The 12,944-nt window shown below is 38.3% G+C and overlaps 1 protein-coding gene across 1 annotated transcript in view; it reads right to left on the bottom strand.

Moving 5' to 3' along the window:
- Nucleotides 1–12,944, bottom strand: part of CCDC7 (coiled-coil domain containing 7) — a 172,791-nt gene that overhangs the window by 88,256 nt on the left and 71,591 nt on the right. Inside the window, exon 6 of the mRNA XM_006086710.3 lies at nucleotides 8,849–9,015. Coding sequence (XP_006086772.1) covers nucleotides 8,849–9,015 — 167 coding nt within the window. The remainder of the gene's footprint in view (nucleotides 1–8,848; nucleotides 9,016–12,944) is intronic.

The raw sequence follows: 12,944 nt of genomic DNA, 5'->3' as shown, positions 1-12,944 counted from the left end.
TTAAGTGTAAGACCTGAACCCATAAAACTCCTAGAAAAAAACATGGGGGACAAACTACTTGAAATTGGTATTGGCAATGATACTTTGGGTATAACACCAAAATCACAGCCAACAAGAGCAAAAACAAACAAATGCGATTGCCATCAAATATGAAAGCTTCTGTACCCTGAAGGAAATATCAACAAAATGAAAAGGAAAGCTACAGAAAAGGAGAAAATATCTGTAAACTATATACCTAATAAGAGATTAATGTCCAAAATATATGAGCAGCTAATACAAATCAATAACAAATACTAAATAACCCAATTTTTAAAGTCACAAAGAAATAGACAAATGAATAGACATTTTCCACAGAAGACATACAAATGGCCAACAGATTCGTGAAAAGGTACTCAACATCACTAATCATCAGGGAAACACAAATCAAAACCACAATGAAATAGTACCTCATACCTGTTAGGGTGGCTATTATCAAAAAGACAATAGAGAAGTGTTGGTAAGAATGTAGAGACAGGGAACACTTCTACACTGCTATTGATAATGTAAATTGATACAACCTTTTTGCATAACAGTAGGTTTCAAAAACATTTTTTAAAAAGAACTAGCGCCGAGAGGATATTCAGCTGAGAGACAGTTTTCAGCTGGGAAAGGCGGAGGACTCCCGGAGAAAGGGGACGGTTGGAGACTGCAGCTGGAATCTCTCCCGGAGTGTCTGCTCAGCCGCGGGAACCACACCATCTTGAGTGGCTGTTATTGGAAGCGTATACATCCAAAGACCCGGCATCCAGAGATCGGCTGCTAACCCAGAAACACCGGATCTGGGACAGCGTGACTACGTGGAGCCCTGCTTCTCCTCACAGAAAGGTCAGATTTCGCCTGAAGGTGCGGTTTGCAATTCAGGTTGGGGAGAGGAACATGCGCGGGGAGGTCTGCGTCCCACAAACTGGCCTTTGGGGCCAGTTTGATCCATGAGTGTGGAAGGGCTCCCACAGGGCTGCTGGCAGAAGGGAACGCTAAAAATAAGCCCATAGCTGGACTGGATGCAAAAAGGCAACCTCAGATTTTGCCAGTGTGCCTGCTGCTTGGTGCCAGGAGAGAGAGGGCACACGGAGAAGACTGCGCACAGAGCTGGAAGGTGGAGGGTTGCGAATTCTCGCAACTTCTCAGGCTCTTGTTTTTTTCTCTTCCCCTTAAATCTTTGCGTTTGATTATTAAACCCAGTGCATGGGATTGCCCAGTTGGGGACACTCGCAGAGACTGCAGGGGAAAGTTGTTTTTGTGGAACCTGGGAAATAGAGCGGGGAATAATGATTAAAGAACCAGCTCTGGGCAGTGGACTTTCCCAAACCAGTTTTAAGTACAATAGAGAAAATAAACTCTAACTACTGGATAGAGAGGACTTACAGCCTCGGAGGTCAATCCAGACACACTGCCACCCAGAGGCAGAGCCACGAACTGACTCTTCTGTAAACACAAATAAAGGCAGTCTGGGAAGCAAATACGGCCTGCTTTAAAATCAGGACTGTGGTTTACAACACGGAGGAACAGTGTATCGGAGGGAAATTCAACATTCTCCTGAATACCTGGCAGGACTAAGGCGTGCCAGACAGAAGAGTAGAAGAACTGAAGGATCTTCACTACTGCACATTATTATTTATTTATTTTTTATTATTCTTTTTTCACCTTTTAATTAAGAAACCAATTTTTTTTCTTTTTTCATCACCTAATTTTACCCTTTTAATTACTACATTTTTATTTTTAACCAGTATTATTACTACTACCATTTTACCATTTTTTAAAGTGTCATTTTATTTTCTCTTTATTTTAGGATTAGTGTTCTACATTCTATTTTCATCGTTCCTTTAGCATCATTTTTCTCTACCTCAACTTTACCTTTATGCCAAAACTCTCTTCCTCACTTTTCCCCTTTTGTTTTCCTGTTTCTCTTATCCTATTCCTGCTTTAGATTTTCCCTATTCCTTCTTTTTAACCCTGTCAAAATTTCACCCTACTTATATATCCAATTTCCAATCCCCTGCTCTAAATACATATACACCTCTCCCTTATCTTTCTTTACTATCCAAATTTTTCTCTCTCTCTCTCTGTTGATTTGTTGTTGTTTGCTTGATTGTTAAGTATATTGGGTATTTTTATGTTTGTTTGTGAGGTTCTTTTGCTTTTGCTTTTTCTGTTGGTTTTTTTCTCTCTTTTTTTTTCTTTTCTGGTTATTTTTGCGCTTCTGTTTTCCCTCGCCTCGCTTGATATTAGTGGTTGTTTGCAGTTTGCATTCATCTCCAATTTGTTGGGATTAGTGGCGGTTCTATTGGAGTTTTCTCCCCATATAAATAGTCTCTTCCCCTCTTCTATTTCATTCTCTCTCTTTTCTCTCTTACCTTTTTTTCTCCCTTTTCCCAACTTCATTTTTGCACTCCTTTTTCTTTCTTTTTCTCTTTTATCTTTTTCTCTTCTTTCTCCCTTATCCCCTAATTCTCTTTGCTCGGGTGGTCACCTTTATTTGGGGTTATTAATATCGTGAATACATTTGTGTTCAGTGCCTTGTACATTGTGCCATGTTGTGTTGTATTTTGTGCCTTTAAATCAACACAGCAGAGAGAGATCTACATAACCAAACACCTGGAGAAGAGAGATCATGGGGAGACCAAGAACCAGCCCGCATATGAAAGAAAAACAGGCATCACCAGAAAAGGAAGTAAACGAAATGGAGGCAACGGAGGCTAGCAACCTGTCAGAGAAAGAATTCAGAGAAATGGTCATAAGGTGGATGAAAAGAATGGAAGACAAATTCAACAATAGGTGTAAGAACCAAGAGGAAATGAAGAAGAACCAAGAAGAAATGAAAAATGACATCACTGCTATAAAGAACACATAGAAAGCATCAACAGTAGACTAGAAGAAGGAGAGGACCACATCAGTGAGCTAGAAGACAAGGTAGGAAAAAATACCCAAGCAGAGCAGCTTCTAGAAAAAAAATTAAAAAGCAGGAGGAGAGCCTAAGAGAACTTTGGGACAACACAGAACGAAACAACATTCACATAATAGGGGTGCCAGAAGGAGAGGAAACTGAGCAAGGAACAGAAAACCTATTTGAAAAAATAATGACAGAAAACTTCCCTGACATAGGGAAGAAAAAACAAATCCAAGAAGCTCACAGAGTCCCAAACAAAATGAACCCCAAAAGACCGATGCCAAGGTACATTATAATTAAATTGGCAAATACCAACGACAAACCAAGAATCTTAAAAGCAGTCAGAGTGAGACAGAAAGACACCTACAAAGGAGCCCCCATCAGACTAGTGACTGATTTCTCAACAGAAACACATCAGGCAAGAAGGAAATGGGATGAAATATATAAAGTCATGCAAAGGAAGGGTCTGAATCCAAGAATACTATACCCAGCAAGACTATCACTCAAAATTGAGGGTGAAATCAGGTGCTTCACAGACAAAAAAGGATTTTGGGAGTTTATTATTACCACCAAACCAGCAATGCAAGAAATGCTAAAGGGACTGCTGTAAAAAGAAAAAATAGAAAACAAAGAAGGAACACAGGGGTAAAGAATAAAAATGGCAACTAACAAGTATCTATCAATAATAACTTTAAATGTAAATGGATTAAATGCCCCAATCAAAAGACATAGGGTAACTGAGTGGATAGGAAAACATGACCCATATATCTGTTGTCTACAGGAAACCCACCTCAGAAAAAAAAGACGCACACAGACTGATGGTGAAGGGATAGAAAAAGGTTTTTCAGGCGAATGGAAATAAAAAAAAAGCTGGGGTAGCAATACTTATATCTGACAAATTAGATCTCAAAGTGAAGGACATAAAAAGAGATAAGGAAGGCCACTTCATAATACTAAAGGGAGCAATCCAACCAGAAGAAATAACTCTGGTAAACATATACGCACCCAATATAGGAGCTCCCAAATACATACGAAAAATTCTGGAGGAGATCAAGGGAGAGATTGACAGCAATACAATCATAGTAGGGGACTTTAACACCCCACTATCACCATTGGACAAATCCTCTAAACAAAAAATCAGCAAGGAAACATCAATCCTAAATGACTCACTAGATCAGATGGAATTAATTGACATCTTCAGAACATTTCACCCCAAAGCCACAGAATATACATGCTTCTCAAGTGCACATGGGTCATTTTCAAAGATAGACCATATATTGGGTCACAGACAAAGTCTCTTCAAATTCAAGAAGATAGAAATCATATCAAGCATCTTCTCAGATCACAATGGCATAAAACTGGAAATCAACTACAATAAAAACAATCCAAAAAAATCAAACACATGGAGACTAAATAGCATGCTATTAAACAATGACTGGGTTACCAGAGAGATCAAAGAAGAAATAAAAAACATCATGGCAACAAATGACAATGAAAACACAACAATCCAAAACCTATGGGACACAGCAAAAGCAGTCTTGAGAGGCACTGAACATAAATGTATTCACGATACTAATAACCCCAAATAAAGGTGACCACCAGAGTAGGCTTTCCAAGCCTACTGCAAAAAACAAGAAACAATGATAATAAATTACCTAACCCTACAACTCAAAGAGTTAGAGAGAGAGCAACAAGAAAAGCCCAGTGTAAGCAGAAGGAAGGAAATAATAAAGATCAGAGCAGAGACAAACGACATAGAGACCAAAAAAACAATACAAAAGATCAACAAAACCAAGAGCTGGTTCTTTGAAAGGATAAACAAGATTGATGAACCACTAGCTAGGCTCACCAAGAAACAAAAAGAGAGGACCCAAATAAACAAAATCAGAAATGAGAGAGGAGAAATAACAACAGACCCCACAGAAATACAAAGGATTGTTAGAAAATACTATGAGCAACTCTAATCCAACAAACTAGACAACCTGGAGGAAATGGACATATTCCTAGAAAAATACAACCTTCCAAAACTCAATCAGGAAGAATCTAAAAATCTCAATAGGACAATAACTATGGAAGAAATTGAAGCAATCATCAAAAAGCTCCCAGCAAACAAAAGCCCAGGGCCAGACGGCTTCACAGGGGAGTATTACCAAACATTCAAGGAAGAACTAAAACTTATCCTCCTCAGACTATTCCAAAAAATTCAAGAGGAAGGAACACTTCCAAGCTCATTCTATGAAGCCAGCATCACCCTAATACCAAAACCAGGGAAAGACAACACAATGAAAGAGAATTACAGGCCAATATCCCTCATGAACATAGATGCCAAAATCCTCAACAAAATCCTAGTATATCGGAACCAGCAGTATGTCAGAAAGATCATACACCATGACCAAGTTGGATTTATCCCAGGGATTCAAGGATGGTACAATATCTACAAATCAATAAATGTAATACATCACATAAACAAATTGAGAGATAAAAATCACATAGTCATATCAATTGATGCAGAAAAAGCATTTGAAAAAATCCAACACCCTTTCCTGATAAAAACTCTCAGCAAGATAGGAATAGAAGGATCATACCTCAACATAATAAAAGCCATATATGACAAACCCACAGCCAACATCATAATCAATGGGCAAAAACTAAAACCATTCCCCCTAAGAACAGGAACAAGACAGGGATGCCCCCTCTCACCACTCCTCTTCAACCTAGTACTAGAAGTACTAGCCATTGTGATCAGACAAGAAGAAGAAATAAAAGGCATCCAAATTGGAAAAGAAGTAAAACTGTCCTTATTTGCAGATGACATGATACTGTACATAAAGAACCCTAAAGATTCCATCAAAAAATTATAAGACTTAATAAATGAATTTGGCAATGTAGCCGGATACAAAATTAATACCAAGAAATCTATGGCAGTTCTTTACACCAATAGTGAACTGACAGAAAGTGGGACTAAAAATGCAATCCTTTTACCATCGCCTCAAAAAAATTATGATACCTAGGAATAAACTTAACCAAGGAGGTAAAAGACTTACATGCGAAAAACTACAGGACACTGAAAAAAGAGATAGAGGAAGACATAAACAGATGGAAGAACATACCATGTTCATGGATTGGTAGAATCAACATCATCAAAATGTCCATACTACCCAAAGCAATCTATAGATTCAATGCAATCCCCATTAAATTACCAATGGCATATTTCACAGATCTAGAACGAACATTCCAAAAATTAATCTGGAATAAAAAAACACCTCGAATTGCTGCAGCAATCCTGAGAAAGAACAACAAAGTAGGCGGGATCTCAATACCAGATATCAAACTGTATTACAAAGCCACTGTACTTATAACAGCTTGGTACTGGCACAAGAACAGACATATAGATCAATGGAATAGAATTGAGAACCCAGAAACTGACCCAAACCACTATGCCCAATTAACATTCGACAAAGGAGGCAAGAGCATACAATGGAGTCAAGACAGTCTCTTCAATAAATGGTGTTGGGAAAATTGGACAGATAGATGCAAAAGGATGAAACTAGACCACCAACTCACACCTTACACAAAAATAAACTCAAACTGGATAAAAGACTTAAACGTTAAGAAGGGAGACCATAAAAATACTAGAGGAATCCACAGGCAGCGAAATCACAAATATATGCCGAAGGAATTTCTTCTCTGATAATGCTCCTAGGGCAATGGAAACTAAAGAGAAAAGAAACAAATGGGACTACATCAAAATAAAAAGCTTCTGCACAGCAAAGGAAACCATCAACAAAACAACAAGAAGACCCACTGCATGGGAGAACATATTTGCCAATGATATCACCGATAAGGGTTTAATCTCCAACATTTACAGGGAACTCATGCAACTTAACAATAGAAAGATAAACAATCCAATCAAAAAATGGGCAACGGACCTACATAGGCACTTTTCGAAAGAGGACATACAGAGGGCCGAAAGACATATGAAAACATGCTCAAAGTCACTAATTATATGAGAGATGCAAATCAAAACGACAATGCGGTATCATCTCACACCTGTCAGAATGGCTATCATCAACAAATCAACAAACGACAAGTGCAGGAGAGGATGTGGAGATAAAGGAACCCTTGTGCACTGCTGGTGGGAATGCAGACTGGTGCAGCCACTCTGGAGAACCGTATGTAGCTTCCTCAAAAAACTAAAAATGGAACTCACATTTGACCCAGTGATCCCACTTCTAGAAATATATCCCAAGAAGCCAGAAACACCAATCAGAAAGGATATATGCACTCCTATGTTCATAGCAGCACAATTCACCATAGCTAAGATTTGGAAACAGCCTAAGTCCCCATCAGCAGATGAGTGGATTAAAAAACCGTGGTACATCTACACAATGGAATACTACGCTTTGGTAAAAAAGAAGGAACTCTTGCCTTTTGCAACAGCATGGATATAACTGGAGAGCATTATGCTAAGTGAAATAAGCCAGTCAGAGAAAAATAAATACCTCATGATTTCACTCATTTGTGGAATATAGAGAAAAACATAGACTGATGAACAGGGACAGATCCAAAGACAGAGAAACAGCGATCAGACTATTAATCCCCAGAGGGAAAGTAGGGGAGGGAGGGGGCAAGGGGAAGAGATCAACCAAAGGACTTGTATGCATGCTTATAAGCCAAATGGACATGGACAACAGGGGGATGAGAGCATGAGTGGAGGAGGGAGGACGGGGCTTTAATGGGGGGTTGAGGACACATTTGTAATACCTTAACTAATAAAGAATTAAAAAAAAGAACTACCACCATAAGATCCAGCAATCCCATTTCCAAGTAAATATCCCCCACCCCCCACCCCCAAAAAAAGAAGAAATCTATTTTCAAAGAGATATTTGTTCTCCCTTGTTTACTGCAATATTAAAACTGCCAAGATATGGAAACAACCTAACTTACAATCAATGGATAAGGAAATTGTGGCAAATATATACAATGAAATTTATTCAGCCATAAACAAAAGGAAATGCTGTTATTTGTCACAACATGGATAATCCCCATGGACGTTATGCTAAGTGAAATAAGCCAGACAGAGAAAGACAAATGATCTCACTTATATGTAAAACATAAAAAAGTCAAACTCTTAGAACCAGATGGTGGTTTCCAAGGGTTAGGGCATTGGGGAAATTCGGAGATGTTGGTCAAAAGGTACAAACTTTCAGTTTTCAGTTATAAGTTGAGTAAATCCTAGAGATCTTATGTACATAATGATATTTACAGTTAATATTGCTATTGTATACTTGAAATTTGCTAAGAAAGTGGGTCTGAAGTTTTCTCACCGCACACACACGCACACACACACACACACTATGTGAGGTGAAAAAAAAATCACTGAAGATATTCTATAATGATGATTTATTCATCTATTTATCCCAAGACAGCTAACCCTCAAATATCAAAAATCAGCATCAACAGACAATGTGAGTATCACTGTAATCAATTCATTTTAATCTTCCACCAACCAGGGGGGAGAAGGAGGTTTTCTCAACTAAAAAGTAGGAATTTACTTATTGGAACATACCCTGTTCCTATGCAATTTTAAATAATGATGTTTATGAATAATAAAATATTTAATTATACTTTAGTTTCCCACCAAATCATACTAAAAAGTGTAATTGAAATATAGCTAGTATGACTAGGAAATTGGTTTTTTAATTAAATTGAATTTTAACTTTATTAGCCACATATGGCTAGTGTCTATGTATTAAATAGTAACAATTCAAACTTAAAATTTTCAAATAGGTACAAACTGACTAGACCTTCTGATTTAACTTAGCAGCTCTACACATAGTATATCTAAAACCTTATCTTACATTCATTATTAATTACATACCCACTCTTGTTTTCAATTCTATTAACTCATATTTTACTTACTTGGGCTTAAATAGCATGACTTTCGAAGGTTGTTTAGATCGTCCTTTAAGCCGATTTTTCAGTGCTTCAAGTTTTTGCATGTGCTTTACTACTTGTGCAATGTTTAAAGTGACTGCTTTATCAGGTACTGGAAACTCTACTTCTGAAAAACTTTGATCTTTACTTATCTAAAACAACAAAATTAGCAAAGTACTTAGGAAATAACCCATTTTGTTCTCTTATCTCAAAGAAATGTCATTGTTTCATTTATTGGATCTAAATACTTTATATTATTCCTATCCATAGCTATAATCAAATACTAATATTTTACAAAATACTGATATGAGAAATTACCTAGCAACATAATAACAGCTAAGTGTTGACTTTCACATGTCAAAACTCAAATCCAATATTCTTATTATTTTAACATTTAAGAATTTCAAGAAAGTGCAATAACAATTGTAGCAGCATTAAATGCAATTCAAATTATTTACAAGGAAATTTAAAGCAATCACTTCCTCAAAATCCATTCTAAGAATACTCTTATTGCGATAAATTATGGAAAGACACAATAATTTGTTGTCAAAGGCTAATATGTTCTACTACTGACTCTGAGAAGTTAATATATAAAGGTCTATAGAGCTGGCATTCCTCAGTCTGCATGGGGAAGACTGAGAACCACTTGGTTGTTCAAGCCTTTTGGAATACACCAAGCTACAGAGTAATGAACAGTTGAGAGAATCAGCAAATCCCACTATATAAGACTAGAGACCCAGTGCACGAAATGTGTGCATGGGGCGGAGAGTAGGCCCACAGGGATTGGGCCTAAGCCAGCAGTTGGACATCCCTCTCGCAATCTGGGACCTTTGAGAGAATCAGCAAATCCCACTATATAAGACTAGAGACCCAGTGCACGAAATTTGTGCATGGGGCGGGGAGTAGGCCCACAGGGATTGGGCCTAAGCCAGCAGTTGGACATCCCTCTTGAAATCTGGGACCTCTGGCTCCTAACTGCTCACCTGCCTGCCTGCCTGATCACCCCTAACCCCTCTGCCTGCCTGCCTGATCATCCCTAACTGCCTCTGCCTGTCTAACCGCCTAAGCACCCCTAACCGCCTATAACTGCCTCTAACCACCTGATCACCCCTAACCGCTTCTGCCTCAGCCCCCTCCACCATGGCTTTGTCTGGAAGGACATCTGGAAGACATCTGGTCTATCTGGTCTAATTAGCATATTACCCTTTTATTAGTATAGATGACAAATGATAATCGGTATTCTAGGAAGTAAGTCTATTTAAAAAAAATTCAGCAAGAATGAGTGCTCAAAAAAACACAATAAAAAAAAAACCTAGGTACAGACATAAGCAAGAAAAGTAACAGTGAAATCAGTAACCTTTGATAGGACCTAGCAAAGAGAAAAGTAAAAATCCAGGCTTCACTAGTGAATTCTAGCTTTGGGGATTTAAGAGTCTTAATTTCAGTAATGGCTATTTGGATTGGGATTAGGCTATAAACATCACAAGTAAATATGGGGCTATTTATTCTAAGTCTGAGATTGGGAGATGCAGAACAAATGGAAAGGAAGCAGAAAATGTATGGAAACTCTATGGACAAAGGCAAAATCATAAAGAAGAGGACACCAATCATAAATTGCGCTAAAAAGTGATGTAGCAATCAGCTACACTTATCAATTTACTGTCTCTCATCTAAAATCCATTCTTCATTGTCATGCTTATAATGAATGTTTCTCTTTTGATAGGTGGCATGATGGTAACCTTTGTTAGTAGAGGGTTATAGGCACTAGAAAAAAAAAGAGCTTTCCTTTTTAGTTTTCTCTCTCTCTCTCTCTCTCTCTCTCTCTCTCTCTCTCTCTCTATCTCCATTTCTTTACAGTCCTAGAGCAGTGCACCGTATATACTTAGCTCAACAGGACCACCCCCATGGGTGGCTTCCAGCAAGGTCCCTGGTATGGTACAATCCCAAAACTGCTTATCAAAAGACACCACCAATACAAAACCTCCCTTTAGGAAGCTTTCTGGCATACCAGCCTATGGATAGCTTCCTAGCAAGAAGTGCAGCACCTCCCTAGAAGATGGTTTCTCCCAGCACCACAGATGATGGCTTTCCAGTATACCCAATCCTATGTGCAGCTGCCTAGAGTTCCAATTCCACCACCATGGCACCCCAACAAACTTCTTGCCATCTGATGATAACAGCTACTCCCTTCACAAGATCTGAATCTTAGCCCTGGATTAAGGTGGGGTGACGGGGCGGGGGGCGGGGGCGGGTATGGGTACTCAGAGTTGTTCTTTCCTTGAGTGATATGCTTCAATCCTAGAGGTAGAGGCTGTTCTCTATATCTTCTATCCCTGTATTCTCTAGAGGTGTTTTTTTTTTTTACCTTTTCTTGCAGGTATTCTTCTGTTTTAATAATTTTCTGGGCTAAACTTCCCTATTCAGATTACTGTATCATTTTTGTCTGTTGATTTGACCCTAATTGATACATTATATTTCCCAATAGGGATTAAATTTAAACATAAGTCTTTTCTGGTAGAAGAGATGATGTCACAAAACTAAGGAAATATGGACAAGACAGTGGGACTGTCAGCTATTAGACTTCATCAAAGAGATCTGGAGGGGACAGGTTCGAGCACAACTCTGAAGCATATAGGCTACATGCTTATACATTTCTCCAGCGCAGCTCACCATACACTCTGAAGGCTTCAACATGCATCTCTGTTAATGCAACAAGACCACTGCATTAACCACACCAGCATGTACTAACAATAAAATGTGTCAGCAATATTAACAAAATTATTCCAAGATCCTCAAATGTTAACATGCATCATAATCCTCTAGGAGAGCCTATTAAAGGAGAAGATAACCTAACCAACACACAACAACAAAACTAATTCAGTAAGTCTGATTTGGAGCTCTGAAATGTGCATTTGTAATAGGTATCTTAGGTGATATTTAAACATGGTCCATAAATTATACTTTAAGAAATATTCATTGAAAGGCTCAAGATAATACAAATACTTAGAGAATGTGATCATATACACTTAATTAAGAACATATCAAGTAATTGTGGGTTGAAACACTGAAAAAGTTGGAATTCAAAATCAGAAGTTTAATTGTATACTGAAATTCCTCCCAGTGAGTATGAATTCATAACTCAGGATTTTAAGCATACTATAGATGATGGATATTGGCACAAAGATGTAACCATTAGATACAGAGTAAAGTTGACACATTTGACAGCTATTTAGGACATAAAATTAAAAAGATACAGATTTACCCAGTTGGGTAGTATTACTACCACTCACTAGGACAGGGAACACTGGAAGAGGGATGAGTTTAGCAGGGGGAAATTTTATTTTGATCTACTGGGCTTAAGGTAGAATGATTTAGTAGGTTAATTAGACACATGTCTGGAGTTCATAGCAAGAGGTGTATATTTCTAAATTATTATAATAAAGATAATAATTGATAATACTTGATAAAAGATAATAATTGATAATACTTGAGTGGAAAAAAATTGGATGATTGTCTAGGGGGGAAAGTTTGAAACAAAAAAATTTAAAAAAGGAAGACAGGATGAAATCTTGAGGCACTCCAGTATTTAATGGTTAGATAAAGGTAACTCTAAAAAAGGAGACCACCAAAGAGGTAAAAAAAAATAAAATAAAATAAAAGCCTGGAAAGTATAATTCACAAAACCCAAAGAAATAGTTTTCTACAAATAAGGAAGTAATCAATAATATTAACTATAGCCAATGTAAATAAAATTGCCTATTGAATTAGCAACATACAAAGAGAATTATGTATAACTAGAGGCCTGGTGCACAAATTCATGCATGGGTGGGGTCCAGCCGGCCTGCCCCAATTGAGGCCAATCAGGGCTGGGCTGGCCAGGGGGAGGGGCTATGGGCAGTTGGCTGGCTGGCTACGCCCCCAATTGGGGTGGGGGGCAATTGGGAGGGGGCCTACCAGGGGGAGGGGCCACGAAGGTTGACCAGCAGGGGGGACTGCAGGAGGTCAGCCAGCCAGCACCGCCCCCGATAGGTTTGGGGGCCAATTGGGGCCTCAATGCACATCAAAGCAACTGGTCATTCTG

The sequence above is a fragment of the Myotis lucifugus genome, unplaced genomic scaffold (genome assembly GCF_000147115.1).
Source record: "Myotis lucifugus unplaced genomic scaffold, Myoluc2.0 scaffold_29, whole genome shotgun sequence".
Classification (NCBI taxonomy): domain Eukaryota; kingdom Metazoa; phylum Chordata; class Mammalia; order Chiroptera; family Vespertilionidae; genus Myotis; species Myotis lucifugus.
Note: the sequence above shows the minus strand (reverse complement) of the source record. Positions and strands in the feature narration are given on the sequence as shown.